The sequence below is a fragment of the Pieris brassicae genome, chromosome 3 (assembly GCF_905147105.1).
Source record: "Pieris brassicae chromosome 3, ilPieBrab1.1, whole genome shotgun sequence".
In the NCBI taxonomy this organism is placed as follows: domain Eukaryota; kingdom Metazoa; phylum Arthropoda; class Insecta; order Lepidoptera; family Pieridae; genus Pieris; species Pieris brassicae.
In genome coordinates, this window is record NC_059667.1 from 7240887 (window position 1) to 7260359 (window position 19473).

The following is a 19473-nucleotide window of genomic DNA, read 5'->3' on the forward strand; positions in this document are numbered from 1 at the left end:
CTATAAACAAGACAAAATTTATTGCGGATTATACTACAGATATATCCGTGTAATTAGACAAAAAGTAATTCTTTCATTTGGATTTTTGATCTAGAATATGGAGCGCTAATATTCAACATTAATTAACATTCTTAATTATGTGTTATCTTAAGTGTGCCACCGTGAAGTACCTTAAATGTAGTCATTTCCAAAATCTCAAATCCTACCTTATGGAATATTATCGAAAAAAGAAAGCCTTAGATATGATGCTAATTCTAAGAGATTATCATGTCACAGACAGACAGGTTTATATTTATAAATATGAAATGTCTAAGCACCTAACCCAATTACGCTCTCGTCTTGACACCTAAGCGTTCTAAGCGATTTTAAAACCGCTGACGTAACCAAGATATTAATATAATATTCTACGAGCACATCAACACGTGATGAGGATGGGGAGTAAAGCCTTCGTACGGCATCGTAGGTCATGACGTGACGCCAATGACGTCACTACAGGGGTGGAGGTGCCCTGCCAGGGTAGATGCCCCCCGGAGAAAGTCGGCGTCAGTACGGTTTCCGACGACGTTCCAACTGCACGTTTCAAAATGCTGAAATTTACGTGCGTTCAGTGTATAACATAGTGTAACAAATAATTTCAGTGCAGTAAATTGGTTTTAATTTTTCTAGGTAATTTTGTTTTAGATACAAAATATGCCACAACTTTTTGTACTTGATTTCAAATTCGTATTATTGCGAAAAAATATTTTAAATTTCGCTTTCTTTCTTAATAAATACAGTTCTTAAGGCCTAAGTACTTAAAAGCTTTTAAAAACAGATTATTGATTAATAAACTTATTCACTAATTCAAACAGAAACATCGTATTCGTGTCTACAAATTCCGATAATCCGAGTTTTATTTACAATCTAATTTCAGTGGCGATGTACGAAAGCTCCTAAAAATAGCCGGGAACCGCGCGCTCGCATCGCCCGCAACGACTCTCGTTTTTCACTACACACACTATTTCTGTCTATAAAAAAAACTATTCAGAAATTATATGCTAAGAAAATTACAAGGACGTATGTGCAGACAATGAAAAAGAAACAAAAAGTGCGCAAAAAACCAATGGTCGCGCGGCGACAGTGAAACTAATGTTTTATAGTGTCTCTTTGTGTGCTTCTTTATGTAAAACTTGCCTTAAAGTAAGTATTTTAAACACATAATTCTAGCAATAACTACACTAATAGTTTTGATATTAGGTTACTTCCTTGACATACTTCCCCATTTGGACTGGAACGATGATCTCAAAATGTCAACGGCCACTGACGTGAGAACCGCTAACCAGCAAAATTATATATAACCTAGTTTGTCGAAAGTATAATGATAATCACAGAATAATAATGATATCCTAAAGTACTGTCTGAATTTGTTCACTTTATCTCACATAAACAGCTAAACCAACTTGTATGAAACCCGTGTTTTAGTTTTATTAAAACATCTGAAAGTCTACCATATAATATCAGACTTGACTAGGTCTAGACCTAAGCTAACAACAAATAAAACTAGATTTTATATATATTATATCAAATTTAATAACACCTCTCTAAAATTTTAAACTACAGCAACAATAACAACAATCCTTACCGTTTGTCATTACAAACTCCAACAAGTAGTTTTAATTAGATATAGAAACAATCACTGATTATAAAACAATGTAATGACCTAATGGGTCAAATAAAAAAAAAATTCAAAAACATTATACAAGATAAAAATACAGTACATCATCTTAGAGACACCATTAAAATTAATAAGTATTTAGATATAAGGCACAGGTGAATAATAGGTATTTTTAAACTTTAGAAATTAAAATTTATATAGATTAACCAATCTAGATCAAAATTGATTCAGTATTCAAATACAATATTACATGATTACGTAAAAAATTATACTTAGGCTAACAAGCACAAAATATATTTTTATAAATTTTACAATTATCCTTGAAACTGTCTAAATATTAGCCTTACTATCCTAAATATTAATGGTTCGAGGTACAACAAGTATGTCTGTTAAAAGTTATTCTTCCATTATAATATAAGTGTTGAGCATGCCAGTTAGCTTTTTCAATCTTTGGGTACTTTGTGCAACATAATTACTATTTACAATATTTGTAAACATATTGACTAGGATCAACTGCCATGAGAAGACAATATCATATAATATGTAATTAATAACACAATTAAAGTAATACTTATTTTTGTGCTATATATTGGAAGACATTGTATAGTAAATATGTATCAAAATCATGTTTCTAAAAAATTTACTTTACCTTACATTTAATGTAATTTACTTTACCTTTTCAATGTCAGTTAATGTTAAAAAACTTATGTTTTTTTCAACAAATTATCCATATAGTCAGTAATTTTAGGCCATATTTCATCAGATGTTCTGCCTTCAAAGTTTTTAATAATACCCTTTCCTTTATAAAAATCAATGACTGGTTTTGTCATACTTTCATAAATCTCTAAGCGTTTCTTTACAGCCTCTGGCTTATCATCAGCCCTCTGCATTAAAGCTTCTCCAGTCTCATCATCTTTTCCCATCACTTTAGGTGTGTTAAAACCTATATTATAGACCCTCCCAGATGGTAAATGTACCCATCGGTTTTTCACTCTGTCTATTATAACTTCAAATGGAACTACAAGGTTAAGTACAATGTCAACAGGTTTAACTTTCCACAGGGTATCAGCCTGTGTTACTGTCCTAGGAAAACCATCTAATAACCATGGTTTATTTTCTACTTGCTTCAATTCTGTTACCATAAAATTTATCATTACATCATCAGGTACCAGCTTGCCTTCATTTAAGTAACTTTTAACTTTTTTGCCAAGATCTGTTTGCTTTTCTATGTGGTCCCTCAACTTGTCTCCACTTGAAACATGTTCAAGCCCATACCTTTTTACTAATCGAGATGATATTGTTCCTTTTCCTGATGCAGGAGCCCCCAAAATTAATGTTTTCAATAATTTTGTTTTTATCTGCATTGTGGGTTTTGTAGTAAAAATAATATAAATTTCTATAGAAGTAAACTCACATTAATGTTTATAATCAGCTCAGCTTTTTATCTTTTTTTATTTCGTTGTGATAAGATTGTCTTATAAGTTCGATCTGTTCGTATTGGTTTTATATAATATTATGAATGTAAACTACTGTTTAACACATACATAACTCAATCACATGAGCCAGCACTATTTATATAATTCTTTAATATCACAGTTGCTGGTGATAACAAATGACTTAATGAGCGTAACGTCATAACTCATAATAACTGTGTCCTTAATATAATTAAACTTAATTAATTTTTATTATTGTTTTGTTTGTCAATGGACTTTGGAGTTTGGATTGGACTTTAGATTTATCAATGGAATTGATATTGCATCAATTAATCTTGTGACATTTGAATTTCGAATCTAATTCTGACACTTGATAATTTGCTAAATGTCGTGCACGTCAAACTCAAACAGAAGAACTGCTGAACTGAAACACACCGAATACATTGGAGCGCAGCGCGGTGGCGCTAGTCTCTAAGCTATACGAAAATGTACGAACGGTTGTTTCAAAGTTCAGTTTCAATAACATTGTTTTATATCTTGTTTATAAAATGAAACGATTGTTGTACCTTATTTACTATTGAAAATTATTTTATAAACGGCATAGATCTACTATTACATGTTAATAATATACTGCACCTAAGGCCTGTATTCTCTATTCGTTTCCTACAAGTTTTGGCAAAAAATATCAAACTTCACAGAACTGAAGAAATGTGAACGGTCAAAACTATTTAAAGGTTTATTAATAAATATTTTTAGCTACAAATCGATATGGTCTTCCAGAATGGCGCTTGTCATGTTACCTTGCGACCTCCCTTGGTGGACATCTGTCCAACGCCACTTGAAACATCTTCTCGTAGCGTCCTCATCAACAAAGCTCACCGCCAGTATGCTTAAAATCCACGATATGTGCAAGTAAGTTAATTTCAGATTATTGGATTAGTAATCATTTAAAATTCATAAGAGTAAGATTCAAACTCAAGACTGAGAGTTAAGTATGACTTCGAGATGTCAAAAAGGTATTAGATTGAAAGAAAACACTTTTTTACCGGATTAAATTTTTCCGTTTTTGAAATTAAACGTTTCGCGTGCTTTACAGCGTGCGCGGTCATGGTGACTCGGTGAAACGTCGGAAAATTTAAAATTATGTAAATTAATTATAAGTTTTATAATAATACATAGCTTCAATCCGGTAAAAAAGTGTTTTATTTCAATGTGTAAAATCTATGTTAACAAACGACAATACAACGTATTCGATTATAATATACGAGAGCCCATGAACACTCACGTAGCCAGAAGGCTCGCAAGTACGACGCCGGCACTATAACATTTAGTTGTTAGTAATAATAAATAATGTCATTTTTCTACAGTATCGGCATAGACCCTGATGACGATATTAAAGACCCTGATCTCTTGAAAGGCTTTGAGCAGTTCCTGGAACAAGAATTAAATGATGAGGAAAGAGCAAACTTTTTGGATAACACAATACGCATTATGGTTAATAGAGCATTGCATCTAAAGAAGTGGCGCCCTCCTAAAGGACTTGTTTTCAGTTTACAACAGCAAAGTTGGTAACAATGCATTTACTCGTAAATGTATCGATGTATTATAAGATCTTGAACTACCAATTAAGTATTGAAAACAGATTGGTTTCATTAAAATTTTAATTTTTACGCTAATATGAGAAATGAAAAATTGCCACAGACGACTTTATTCTTTATTTTAAAACACATACCCATAGACAAAAGTAAGAAATAGAAAGAAAGAAGAGAACAAACCCAAATTAAACCATTTAAATTTTAAATATACATATTTGTGTAATTTTAGGTGATGTAACTGAACTGGACTACAATTTGGTCTCATCTCTCATCGCTCACGCCTTTTTTTCAACGTTTCCAAAAAGAACGCTCAAAACACACCCGACATTACAAGACTTCAACTTTACGCATTTTTTTAAGAATTTACACAGGTAATAAATATACCCTCAATGTGGGTAGACACAAAATTTCTGCTTTCCTAATCTTATAAGTCTTAACTACCATTCCGATTGTTTAAAAAAAACTATTTTCTAAAACAAAATGTCTTTTGAAAAAATCTTAATTTACTAAATAAACATTTATTTAAAGATATGGGAGTGTGGCTGTCAAACGTGCTTTCTATATCGAAACTTTGATAAAATAAATAACAATCATTCTATAATTTTATCCCTGCCCCGGGTGTTACTAGAAACAATTTTATCATAAATGTCAGGTAACCTCTTCGTAATTGGTTTCAGAAAATCTCAACGGAATAAACTAAAAAGCATTTTACATTATTTTGAGTGGCTGGATAAAAATAGTAACGAAGGTTCTATAAAATTAAGTAGACAGGTAAGGTCATATTGATATTGCGTGTTTTCGCCGGGTTTTTATCATTCATTTCATTTTTTTTACATACTAACGTAGTATTTGTAAACTATATAATAATAATTAAAAATGGAAAACTAATATAAATTTAAAAAGTTTATATAGTAAAGAAAAAAAATTAAAAGTTTGGTCAGCATTTCCTCGCTGTATTGCTATATACGTTGAACGAGGAAAGCACCATTGTTTTTAATTATGTTTTGGACAGTTGCATGCTAATTTGTTGTTTCTAGAATTTTCTTTACAAAATACTATGTCACATACCTGAACCTGCGAAATTTGAAAGGTATTTTCTTATTCGTTTTGTATATTTATTAGCTTCAATATTTCTTCTTAAGGTTCTAACCTCAAAGCAATGGTTAACAATAGAAGACTGGCTGGAATGTTCTTTGCCCTTGTGTAAGCTTATGGTGAGGCATGAGGGTAGACCTGAGAGATGCGAAAACGATGACGCAATCAGAGTATGCTTCTCGTCAAGTCGAATAGGTGGTGATGTACTTATAGATGGAGAGTCCCAGGTATGTTTTATTTACTACTAGCTGGCCCGGTGAACTTCGCATCACGTAAACATACTTGTGTCAATACTTAAAACTGACCAAAGAGATCGGACCTTTACAGAAATAATCGAAAAACATAGTCAAACTATTTGGACAGAATCAAAAATAATAAGAATAATACGTTTTAAGTTATCATTTATTTTATGTATATAATTAATTTAATATTTATTTTAAAATCAATTCTTCCTACAGGAAACCCTATCAATGTTTATGATGCCCGAATTACTACCTGCAATGTTATCCGTCGAAGCGCTAGAAGACAACGAAGTTTTAAAAGTAGAAGGTGTTAGAATGTTTAGCAGAATTAGTGACAGGAAATCAAAAGCTAATATAGAACTATTATCTGAACCGAAGACGGTAAGTTATTCATCACGCTCCAATAGGTACTTCACTTAGGCATGACCACAGTGTAATCAAAGAGACAGCTGACAGCTCGAAAAGAAACAAAAACAATTTGGGCACCTCTAGGCATCCACGAACTAATAAATAAAATATGCAAAAATATTATCAGATTCAAGTATGTCTAGCCGTATAACCCAAGCGAAACAAAAACGCAGAATCAAGTGTGCCGTTCGGAGTTAAAATATTATGTGTTACCCTCAACAAAATTTATTTTATAAAAATATATACATACAATTTGTATAGTTTAGTATTGGAACGATGCATGTTCTTGCTTATATTTTATTACAAATTCGAAGTTCTTCCTCTGAGAAGTTTCCCTCTTACCTTCTTCTACTTCTTTAGTTAAACCTCTCCGTGTCGACTGTGCCCGTATAATATTGTTTTTGATGTAGCAAAGAAGCGTGCTACATATTTCAATTGTTCCAGGTCAATGTGTGTTTAATGGACGCAGAAGATTATAGTGCACTCCCAGCAAGCCAATGGGAAGAAGACAATATTTTGAGAGAACTAAACAAGAGTCTTTTGGCTTTCCACCAGTCACCAACTAAGAGTCGAGATTCTAAACATGATAGAAGATTATCCCCTATTGGTATATAACTATTTTTGACTTAAAATTATATTGTTGGCTTTTTTTTTATAAAATAGGGGGCAAACGGGCAGGAGGCTCACCTGATGTTAAGTGAAACCGCCGCCCATGGACACTCTCAGTGCCAGAGGGCTCACGAGTGCGTTGCCGGCCTTTTAAGAATTTGTACGCTCTTTTCTTAAAGGACCCTAAGTCGAATTGGTTCGGAAATACTTCAGTGGGCAGCTGGTTCCACATAGCGGTGGTGCGCGGCAAAAATTGCCTTGATAAACGCTCAGTCGTGGAACGGCGGACGTCGAGGTGATACGGGTGGAATTTTGTATTCTGCCTCGACGTCCGATGATGAAACTCAGCTGCAGGTATTAATCCGAACAACTCCTCTGAACACTCTCCATGGTAAATGCGGTAGAAGATGCAGAATGACCCCACATCTCTACGCAACGCCAAAGGATCGAGCCGCTCGGAGAGGGATTGGTCATCGACGATTCGAACCGCTCTTCGTTGGATACGGTCAAGTGGAAGGAGCTGGTACTGGGGAGCCCCCGCCCAGAGGTGAGAACAGTATTCCATGTGGGGCCGTATTTGCGCTTTATAGAGTTGCAAGCGGTGGCCCGGAGTGAAGTACCGTCTCGCCTTGCTGAGCACACCAAGCTTTTTGGAGGCTAATTTAGCCTTTCCCTCCAAATGACCGCGAAACTGAACGTCGTTCGATATGTCAACGCCAAGTATTCCGATGCTGGCTGTGGCTTCAAGAAGAGTGTTTTCGAAAAGAGGAGTAGCGACAAAGGGTATTTTTTTCGCGGAAAACGCGCAAACTTGTGTCTTCTTGGGGTTAAATTGGACTAGGTTTAGTCTACCCCAGTCCGAGACTCCACTTAGTAGAGTTTCGACTTCAGACACAAGTTTGTTCCGGTACTCATCGACAACTGCCCGAGAAATACCTGCCCGGCCAGTGTAAAGAGTATCCCCAGTGATGTCGTCCGCATAGCAATGAATGTTGCTAAGTTGCAACATGTCATTGATATGCAGAAGAAACAGGGTCGGGGATAGAACACAGCCTTGTGGGACCCCAGCATTCACGGGTTTAAGGTCGGAACATGCTCCGTCGACGACGACCTTGATGCTCCGATCGGCCAGAAAGCTGGAGATCCAGTCGCATAATTTCTCGGGAAGCCCGTAGGCTGGAAGCTTCGAGAGCAGTGCTTTGTGCCACACCCGATCGAAGGCTTTCGCTATGTCCAAACTAACCGCTAGCGCCTCCCACTTGGACTCAATTGCCTCTGCCCATCTATGTGTAAGGTATACTAGAAGGTCACCAGCCGAACGACCACGACGAAATCCGTACTGATAATCGTTAATCAGCTGGTGGCCCTCTAGATACCTCAAGAGCTGGCCATTAATAATCGATTCCATTATTTTGGAGAACAAGGAGGTTATAGCTACTGGACGATAGTTGGACGGATCAGAGCGATCGCCTTTTTTAGGGATCGGATGTATCGAAGCAGTCTTCCAGCACTTCGGGACAGTGCCGAGCGAGTACAGGTACCGGAATAGGCGCGTCAGGACCGGAGCCAACTCAGGAGCACAAGTACGCAGCACAATTGGAGGGATACCATCCGGCCCGCTCGACTTATGAATGTCTAAGGAAGATAGTGCCTTGCGAACAGCACGTTGCCGGAATGTGATTTCCGGCATTGAATAATCACACCGCGAAATCGTCGGTGGTGATCCCCCTCGGTCATGCTCGGTCGAGTTGGACGCGAAGAGACAGCCCAAGAGGTCGGCCTTCTCCTTCGCAGTGTGGGCGAGCGAGTAATCCTCCCTGTGCAGCGGTGGAATGACAAAAATTCCCTTGTACAGCTTTGGCGAGAGACCAGAAGGCTCGAGTCCCCGAAGGGAGTTGGGCCAATCTCTCGCCAAATCTGGCAATGTGCTCTGACTTTGCTTTAGAGATTTCCCGTTTGAAGGACCTGGAGGCTGAGTTATATGCTTTTTTATGTTCGATGGTATTGGCATCACGAGATATCGCCGCTTCCGCCCATGCATTAAAGCATTCTTAGTGCGAAATACGGCGACAACCCGAAAAACGGGGCCGAGGAGGGCGCGTAGTAGGCACAGTACTCCGGACCACACAATGATCCGATGAACCCAATGGCGGGTCAACAGAGACTTGATAGGTCTCCGGATGTGAGGTCAGCAGAAGGTCCAACAAAGAGGGTTTATGACCATCCACATCTGGTATTCGTGTAATCGCAGGGACCATTTGTGACAGGTCGTAAGCTAAAGCAAAGTCGTGAAAGGATCTTCCCGCGTGATCGGTGGTTTCCGAGCCGAGCCAATCGGCATGGTGAGCGTTAAAATCGCCAAGTATCACGATTTCAGCGGTAGGAACCCCTTCGAGCAGGGAATCTGTAGCCATTTGGATGTGCTCAATGAGTCGGTCAGTTTCAGTATTTCCGCTATGGGACCTATACAGGCATGCGTAGAATCGCGGATGGTCATCGCAGTCTACGCGCAGCCAGAGGCTAGATAGGTCCCTTCCTTCAAGCAACCCGAGGCGACGAGAACAGATATCCTCTCTGACGTACACGCAAACTCCCGCCCGCGGCACAAATGAATGTTCCAATTTGTACCCCGGGTAGGAGAGGTAGGATGTATCAGCCGGGGAGGATATCTGAGTCTCAGTAAGGAAGAATAAGGCCGGCTTCGCAGTTTCGAGGTGAAAGTGAACCGCGTTAAGATTAGAGTTGAGCCCCCTAACATTGGTAAAGTCCACTGAGAGCGTGGAAGGGGATGCCTTCGGTAAATTCTTCCGTTTGCCCCGAGATCGAAACCTAAATTTAAAGTTTTTTGCGCAGTTTTTGCCCACCCCAGAATACGAAGGGCAGCCTGTGCATCCACCACCGAATACTGATTGTTCCGATGATGGACGCTCAGAGGGAGATTCTCCACAGCGGAAACGTGTGGTACCCCCCTGGGGTAATCTCTGTTTAAACTGCAACTTCATATTCTGGGGGGGGGGGGGGAATTGATGGGCTCCGGGAGTCTCACTCACCGCACGAAACGCGAATACAATAAGATGAACTATTGCATCACTTCACGCCGGTTTTCTGTGAGACAGTGGTACTGCCCCGGTCGTGCCTGCCCGTTTGGCTGAAGCCTGAAAGCAACAGCATGGCACTCCCACTAGGAAGGGGGTTGACTGACTGCACTGGTGAAATAACCTCTGTCACAGGTTATTTCACCAGTGGGCGATGGGGTCGTTACGTCCCGACGCCGATGACTGGCTGGATCAATTAAAATATTTTTAAATTATGCCTTGAAAACATTTATTAATTGATATCCGTATTCTAGTGGAACAATGGATTAGTGGTTCCTATAATATTGTATAAACATAAGTATATTTAAGTCACATACGGCACTGGCACAATACGAAATTCGATCTGTGCTGAACCACCAGCGGGCTGAAGTATTTCCGATCCAATTCGTCTTAGGGTCCAAATTCTTAAAAGGCCGGCAACGCATTTGCGAGCTGGCAATGTTAGTGTCTAGCGGCGGCGGTATCACTTAACATCAAAAGCGAGTTTGTCGTTATATAAATCCGAAATATTCATTTGTTTCACTGGTGTCGTGCTTAATAAAGTTTTCCAATCCAATCAATAATAAGTTAGTTATGATATGGTTAAGAAATTATGTATAGCTAAGACAGATATTGGGAATTAATCCCGTTGACTTTCGCTTTTTGGAAGTTGGAAGAAAAAACTAAGTTCAACGTAAGTAGTTTCGTAAGTTATGATATGGTATTTGTCTTACAGGTGAGTCTTTTAGTCTGTCACCAACAGACGTGGAAGCGACTGTCATGATAAAACAAGCGTCTTCGTGCAGTACGATCAACAGTCTAAACAGCAGAAGTCCATCACCTCAGAACTATTGTGCCGCAACGCTTAATTTGAACGATCCCAGTGAGTTTTACATTATTTTATTCCATATAATATAGATATATATTTTTTTCCAAAACGTATAATAATAAAGCCCCTTTAAATCCATACTATAAAAAATACAAAGGTGTTAGTTTTTAGTTTTGTTATTACACACTTAGTCTACGTTAGTTATTGTATTCCATTACTTTGTGTTCTGCCCTATAGACATTTTATACATTAAAGATTATTAACGAGATATCTTTTTTAGGTTTAGAACTACAAAAGCAAAAATGCTGGTTATCCCCCGATGCTGGTACATTAAATAATCGTCGCGGTAGATTTATTGTACTTGGATCGTCTGGGGAGTGTTTGCCCGTTACGAGAAATTCTGGACTTCAGACAGCTGAAACTCAGGAAGACAGTCTTTACTCCAGCTGCAATTCTAGCGATGATGAGTTTCATAGTGCGAATAGCAGCTTTGATGATGGTAAGTTCTGTGCTTACGCTTCTTAGATCTTTATGTTTGTACACATACTTCCTTTGAGTCCCGATACATGATCATACGATGTTTGAAGCAGATACATTGTTATACAAACTTTGCTGAGCTGTTTTTATTATTATTCTTTATGGTATTCTGCATATTCTTTATTTAAATTGAAGATATTTATTATTTATTATTATATATAAGGGTTAGGTTATGAATCCTGAAGTATGTGGTATATTAATGATATACTTTTTGTGTATTTTATATTTATGCTTTACAATTAATATATTGCACTGCCGCCTTTTTGGTATTTCAAACTCTTAAAAAGCCTGGAAAACTCTATTTAGATTACTTCTGTTTATGATTTTTGTTGTATTTGTTGAAAAAACGTTCCAACTACCTATTCACGTAAACAAATAAATTTCGATTGAAATATCAGTGACATAAATACATATGGAGACGTTACTTTTAGCGGGTAGTGAAGACGAAGGCCGTGGCGAAAGTGGTCGACCAAATTCATTCCAGTACTCAAAAGAACTCTCGACCGAGGAAAGGAGATTGAGTTTCGCCTCTCGCCTAAGAGACGCACTGAAGAGAGAGGCAGAAACCTCATGCACGACCAGTACCACTGGAGACTGGTCAACAGATAGTTCTAGTTATGCAGTTGGTGTCAGCATATCTGGGGCTGAAGTTAATGACAATGATATTAGGTATGTATTTTTCTGTATAACCCTTTGGTCATAAGTTTTGGATTCGAGAACAATAAACAACAATGATACGGACATAAACGGGTGTTCTATTACTGCGATTGGGACACGTAACCTGACAAATTCTTTCAGATGGTTTTAGCCAAACTTGGTGATTCACATAATAGATATTTTATTTAATTCCAGCCGATTTATTGGACTTCACTCACGAACCCAGCCTATATTGTCTAAAAGGCGATCAGAGTATTCTAGATTTCGAATTCGTTGAAGTTTAAATTTATTTAAAATTATCATCATCATACTATAAATACACCTATAATCTATAATCCTCTGTCTTTTCTAAAAACTACGTCGTTCTTAGTTCCTACAGAGAAGCTATAGAAGTTCTTAGGGGCTTGCGACAAAATCTTTTTGCATGGGCGTGACCCGCTTACGACAAACGAATTTATATGGAAATTGTCACAAGACAAAGCGTGAGCTAATGTCTTTCCCATACAAATTCGCTTAGCAAAAACTGATTTTTTCTCATTTTATTCACTGTATTTACCCGCAACACAGGGCATCCTAAGTGTAGGGACTGGCTTCTGAATAATTTGAAACACCTATTAATTACTTGTAAAAAAGATTATCAATGTTATTGTTAATAGCGCCATCTAGCGGAAAGTGACACACCCTTAAATTTCAGAGTGAAACGCGGTGGCTCTGTAGGTTTCGTTTTAACTGAGGAGGAAACAGTTGAAAATCGCAAACCTCCAAGACGTTTACTGTCAAGAAAAGAAACGGGAAACAGTTCGAAATACAGCTTCAGCACAGAATACACGTACGTATGACGTCATATCCTTTAGAACGTTATAAATTTTAAAAATAAAACTTTTGTACAGGTCCGAATTAGAAGAGGTTTACGAACAATTTAACCATTGGTTGAATGACCCCATAGTCGATAGTGAAGGCGATAGCAAAAATCGAGAGCTCGACTCGAGAGACTTGGCAGTAATACGGTACGATTTACTTTATGTAATTATACATGCGTAGATTACAAAAGTTACATTTGTAGTACAATAACAAACTTGATAGTTAACTCCAAAAAAAGAAATCACTTTTTTAAGGGATTGAAGCTATGTATTATATTATAAACTTATAATTATTTTACATAAATTTATAATAATACATAGCTTCAATCCCTATATATAAACTTATAATTATTTTACATAAGTTTATAATAATACATAGCTTCAATCCGTTAAAAAGGTGTTTTCTTTAAATGTGTAAAAGTTGTGTTTATAAAAGACAATACTAGTTAACTCCAAAGTTAATAATTTTAAATTACTTTTCTTTTATTACAATTTTGATCTTTTTTTAAACCTTTTACGCGACGTGTGAGTGCATAAGTGTGTGAGTACATGTGAGTACATGTGAGTAAATAAAGAAATAATAAATAAAAATAACTTTATTTGCACGCAAAAACAATTACATTTTGTACTTACATTCAAAACGTTGTAAACATGTCGTTGAGAAACCCTGTTCATTTTGGTTAACCTTATACATAATATAATTATTTGAGCACTGGCGTTTAGACTAGGCCTAGCCTGGTTAAACGCTAGTTCCTTCCAGTCTCATAAACAATTTTGTTAAGTTGTCTGTCATTAAATGTTTATTGTTTATTAAAGTAAATGATGGAAAAATCTATAAGTTCTTATTAGTCAGACCGTAATAAATGTGAACTTCGACAAAGATTTTTAAGTTTTGTGGATGAGAAAGTTGAATACAAGATATGAATTTGTCGTTATTTATGGATTTATGTAAACTAATATTCAGTGTTAAGAAACCAAGTGTTTATTATTCTAATGCTTTATGATATACAACATTTTATAAATAGTTTTGTCAGTATTCCGACACGGGAATAGGCGAAATACACTGGCAATGTGGAAAACATGGATTTTTCAAAATGCCACAAGCAATCAGCGACTGTAATTATTTTATATGTATTTTATCAATATAATGTCTCCGATCGAAGCATTTGTTTTAAACGATATTCATTTTTCTTACATCCTTTTTGACGATATTTGGAGCACGCATTCTGTAAATGTTATGTCAAACGCCATAAAAATGTATTAAATTTAATTTTAAAAAATTGCTATCGTTACAAAAGTCAGAATTACTTACGTGGTAGTTTAGTATTTCTAAAATTTCTAATTCTCCGCGCAATTGTCTTAATTTTTCTTTCAAAAGAACCTTCTGACAATAACAAACACAACAAAAAAAGAATTAGCAAAATTGGTGCCGTTCACGCGTGATGACGTGACCAAGGGAAATGGGGATTCATTTATATATATATATATATAGATTTTTTTTGATAATTAAGTTACTAATAATGTTATGTTAAACTGTGACCGTAATAAAGTTTTGAAGTCTATGTATTACTTACATGCATAAAAGCTAATACTACATGCATTATATAAGTTAAGTATTAATATGTAAACTAAACCTTTCCATACAAATCTCCTGAAACGCTTTATTAAAAAAACACAAAATCCTATTACAGCTTTGCCGGATCTCTTCTCAAACGAACACTAAGCGAGTCAATGGCAAGTGGCGCTGGAGTGGGCGCAGGAGCGGAAGTAGCAGAACTCTATGGAAGAGAAAGAGAAAGAGTTCCACCAAGAAGACTAGCTCTTGCTGCACGATCTTTGTCACTCGAGTTGGCAAGACACCGGCATCGTTTGGCTGCACATCTGGTAATATATAAATAATTACATAGTTTTACTAACTTTTAAACTAACTTTTCGTTCGTTCCTCAGAAATGTTACTATCTGTGATTATAAAATGGAATAGGATACAAATTTTAATCATAATCTTTATCTCTGTAGAAAAGTCTGATATAAATTGTCATCTTTACACAAATTAAACCTAAAAAAAATATAAATTTGAGTTATTAGCTACCTTAGTCTGTGCCTATACAGACTATAGCATCCATAGTCCTAGCCGTAAATTTAAACTTAGATCATTAAATATATTTTTTGAATTTGTGCTGATTATGACTCTGTCCTTCAAGACTGTCTACAGGCTGAATAACTTCCATTACCGTTATTTAAAATTGAATTTAAATAATATAGGTCTTGATGTAAAAATCTTGGGTTTTTTTAAATATTTTAACAATGCATTAAGAATATATGTATATTAAAAACATTCTATTCACTTTCATTATAATACTGCAAATTACTATTTTTCTAAGTAAGACACTTCTAAAGCGTCTTCAGACTCCATTACCTATAAATAATGTCTTAAAACGATACTGAAATACTTTCAAGTCCTGCTAGATGTATTATACCCATTTAATCCTGGATTAATTTGACAGAGACGTAAAGTAAAAGAATCAATACCCGAGGAGATAATTAAAGAAACGGAAAACGAAAAAGAAACAGATTCAAATAGTAACACAAGATCTTTTAGCGCATCAACTGAGACGAATTCAACTCAGATTTCAAATCCTAACGTTAGGAAGAAAAAATTAAACTGGGTTGTGAATATGATCGTAGAGACGATAGAAGAAAACGTTGAGTGTGAACCTGTCACGATTAAATTAAAACACAAGGTCAGACTTGCTGGTGTCTGTCGCTAATTCTTCTTTCGTATATTACTAACAATTAACCCAGACCCAAAACATTTTAACAGGAAAAGAAAGGCCGTTAAAGAGTCCGTTCATCTATCCTAATGCTCGCTAGCACCTAATATCATAACATTAGGTTTGTTTTCGCTAGTCCTTAATAATTCAAAATCGAGCTACACGAATATTGGCGAGTCGAGGCTGCACGAGTAGCCATCCACACTCTCTGGTTATTTAGTTGCTCGCTACATCTAGTGCAAGACGGACGTCAATAAAACGATATCATACTTGTATACATATAATTTAATTTAAGCTTTGTCTTGTCTAGGTGTTTATATGTCATTTTTAATGCATTGCTTATCCGATTGTTTTGGTTGCCAAAAACTTAAAAAAATATTGAAATATCTCGTTACTCCGTCATAAAAAAACACGCGCAACCTTACAATGCTTGTGTGGTTGATGCACTCGCGTCGCTCCCTCGCGTCTTTTGTCGCCCCATTACCGATACAAAGCGACGAGCCAGAGAGGCGACACGAGGGCACAGTCCATATTCTCGCGCTCGCGTCGCCTCATGGAGAGTGTGGATGGGGGGGGTATACAAACACAATTATATATTAGCGGTGAATCCAACCAGTTTTAAGTGCTTTATATTACATTGTTTTTCTCATTTGGTCTAAACGAAATAATTATTTCACGTCATTTATTTAGAGAACATATATCCGATCATGCCTATGAAAGACATGTTTGCACTCAATTCGATAATTAAGGTATATTTGCACATTGCTAATTAGAGAAATGGCGGCTAATATAGCTACAATAGTTTGACAACGTATTCAACGCCATTGAATACGTCTGTGACAAAAAATAACCTTGTCTAGGCATTCAAATTTCCAAACAAATATAAAACGAGTGTACTTTGTCAAACTCAGAGTTACAGAACCAGTTCTGTTTAAGACTTCCAACATATTTTGCAGGATCTACTTGAAACTTTGAAAGGAATTAATTTTAATATCGTAATATGTGAAATTACCTTTTTTTTAATAGAACACTAATTAAAACATCCTCTTATCGCATTAAAATTTACAAATTGCTGGACGCTTTTCATTAAATAAGCATTTCGGGAACAAAATAGAAATATGGTCTAAACAGTTTAGCCTGGCCAGAAGAATAAAAAAAAATATCCATAACCGATTAAGCATTAATAGCAATGGCATTTGCCTTAAGTTAGTTTAACGTTTCAGTTAAACGAATTGGCGAACAAAATTGTATCTGGAGGATCATGCAAGCCAGTGGCAACTGGAAACTGGGGTTGTGGATCGCGTCAACGCGGCCATCCCCAATTGAAACTTCTCTTACAGTGGCTGGCTGCTAGCGTTGCTGGGGTGCCAGCACTTTTCTATTACACGTTTGGAAACGAAAATCTGTTTAAGGTACGTATATATAGCAGACAATGAATTTTTTTTATACGAAAATAATACAATACTGAGATATTTTTTCCTAGGTCACTTTTCTTTATAAGCAAGTAGTTGATCAGTTAGACACATGTTTGAGTCATCGCCAATTTAATGTTTTTCTTTCTGGGACCACCTTTTTTTTCCTTCTTGAGGAAGCAACTTGGCATTGGCAATGGCACACTTAACCACAAGATTACTCGCATTTTTTTATTTTTATATAAAACGGGGTAAACGGGCAGGAGGCTCACCTGATGTTAAGTGATACCGCCGCCCATGGACACTCTCAATGCCAGAGGGCTCGCGAGTGCGTTGCCGGCCTTTTAAGAATTTGTACGCTCTTTTCTTGAAGGACCCTAAGTCGAATTGGTTCGGAAATACTTCAGTGGGCAGCTGGTTCCACATAGCGGTGGTGCGCGGCAAAAAATGCCTTGAAAAGCGCTCAGTCGTGGAACGTCAGACGTCGAGGTGATACGGGTGGAATTTTGTATTCTGCCTCGACGTCCGATGATGAAATTCAGCAAACTCGCATTAGTGCATAAGTGATATTTTTATTTAGACATGACGTCAATGAATACGACAAGTATTTAAATTATATTAATAAACATTTTTATTACGATTATACCTTATAGCTGGACACATTGGTCAGAGTGTTGGTGGATCGAAAGTGGACAGTGGGCCAACTTGCAAGAGCGGTGTTAAAATTTTCACGTCAATATCTTCACCAACATCACGTCATTCCCGATAATCACACGTTGTTCGATGAACTCATAGGAATCGAGAAGATACCGGATGACGATGAATCTACAGTTAATTAATTTTAAATATTTTAAGCCATTATGAAATATGGAACAAAATGGCTGATTTATGAGATTATGAAGCTCCAACAATGCAATATTATAATTTTTAGTAGTTTAAAAAAAAATTGGAACTTCAAAAACTGTGACGTTACTGTTAACTAAAATGGCGCGATCTTTAATATTGGCGCCATAACATGTAAAAAAAACATTATTCGTATAGCAACTGGTGTGCTCTGTTCCACCACTGCAGGGAATATTATTTTTATTGAATAACCATTTGATGATTTATATTAATTAATATATTTGCGATTTATTTTTAATGCCTTAAGATCTGAATATTCAGTAAAATATTAATTTGTATCAAAATCGTTTTGGTGCTAAAATATATGCAAATGTGTTGCTGTATACAATTTGCTACAAAGTTGCATTTCAAAATTAATTAGTATTTAATTATATTTTAACATAATCATTATTTTCAGATTATAGAATACTCTTAGTTGTTTGTTGTCTATTTTTATTTCATATTACTGTTTTTACGTTTGATCTATTCGAATATTTTAAATTTAAATATTGCAATTTCGATGCATTTACGAGTCAATAGGAAATGAACTTAATATGTACATAAATATAAAAAATAGCATAGGAACACATTGATAATAATATAGCTGATATAAGACATCTGTCATTAACAATTTTAAGCAATATTAAGTTTTATCGGATTTCAGGATATTTTTGTACAAATATGGAATTATAAGAGGACACTCTTAAAAATACCCTTTGCACTTGTAATTTTAGCACAACATACATTGAATTTTCAATTGTTACTGTTAAAAATATCGTATGATTTTTTTCTCGTTGACATTTTGTTTGTTTAAGCAGAAAAGTCTTCCATAGCATGGTTCTCAATGTGTCCAAACTTTAATAATTTATGTAATCATTTATAATATAAAAGATAAAAGAAAACAAAAAGGCGTTTCATTTACCTGACCACTTCAAATGACGATTACCATATTTAAAAAAAACCAACACGTACGTTCAAACTTGGACTTATATTACGTCAAGTGACAGAAATTAGCGATTTCAGGGAGTCTTATCTGCGAATCTGGCGCCTATAAACGGAGCATGTAATTAAAACATACAGATAATAATGAATAAATTACAGATATTACATTTTAAAATACTTAACTACACTACATAAATAATTTTATACATTTATATTTATAATTTTGCACGTCTATTTTATTTAAATGATAAAAAAAACTACTTTTGTTTTCTTTCCTTACTATTATCATGTTTTTTTCCAATTGCAGCGTTTGAGTATTACGTTTCTGCTATTAATAAGATCTTCATTCTTTTCCCTGTAATCAAACTTGAAGCAATAGAACTATATATACTTCTAAATAAGATTTCCTAAAATTAGTCAGAGCCCTTGGATTTTTTTTTCTAGTCTTGTTAAATACAGCTATGTCCCATTCT

The 19473-nt window shown here is 35.9% G+C and overlaps 2 protein-coding genes across 5 annotated transcripts; one reads left to right on the forward strand and one right to left on the reverse strand.

Annotated features, from left to right (window-relative positions):
* Positions 1-532: 532 nt before the first annotated feature.
* Positions 533-18950, forward strand: LOC123706851. Of its 4 annotated transcripts, XM_045656378.1 has the most exons (18): positions 533-666; positions 914-1179; positions 3868-3999; positions 4455-4651; positions 4912-5053; positions 5360-5453; positions 5825-6004; positions 6236-6400; positions 6872-7034; positions 10847-10993; positions 11220-11438; positions 11908-12145; positions 12828-12962; positions 13024-13140; positions 14685-14877; positions 15498-15734; positions 16988-17176; positions 17830-18950. In XM_045656378.1, the coding sequence occupies exons 3-18, from the start codon at positions 3869-3871 to the stop codon at positions 18013-18015; spliced, it is 2733 nt and encodes a 910-aa protein (XP_045512334.1). In that variant the 5' UTR covers positions 533-666; positions 914-1179; position 3868; the 3' UTR covers positions 18016-18950. The 4 variants fall into 4 exon arrangements, with proteins under 4 accessions (XP_045512334.1, XP_045512337.1, XP_045512335.1 ...); XM_045656381.1 differs by lacking the exon at positions 15498-15734; XM_045656379.1 differs by lacking the exon at positions 914-1179 and having other exon boundaries at positions 539-666.
* Positions 1552-3501, reverse strand: LOC123706852 (GTP:AMP phosphotransferase AK3, mitochondrial). The gene has a single exon (XM_045656383.1). It carries the CDS (start codon positions 3016-3018, stop codon positions 2359-2361), a length of 660 nt encoding a protein of 219 aa, XP_045512339.1. The 5' UTR covers positions 3019-3501; the 3' UTR covers positions 1552-2358.
* Positions 18951-19473: the final 523 nt, after the last annotated feature.

What these genes read in the sequence shown, in the direction of transcription:
- LOC123706851 (XM_045656378.1), top strand. Translation starts at nt 3,869, where the DNA reads ATGGCGCTTGTCATGTTACCTTGCGACCTCCCTTGGTGGACATCTGTC. An exon ending in GCTTAATTTGAACGATCCCA is followed by an intron (nt 10,994 to 11,219) that starts GTGAGTTTTACA and finishes TATCTTTTTTAG; the next exon opens with GTTTAGAACTACAAAAGCAA. An exon ending in GTTAATGACAATGATATTAG is followed by an intron (nt 12,146 to 12,827) that starts GTATGTATTTTT and finishes CTTAAATTTCAG; the next exon opens with AGTGAAACGCGGTGGCTCTG.
- LOC123706852 (XM_045656383.1), bottom strand. Translation starts at nt 3,018, where the DNA reads ATGCAGATAAAAACAAAATTATTGAAAACATTAATTTTGGGGGCTCCT.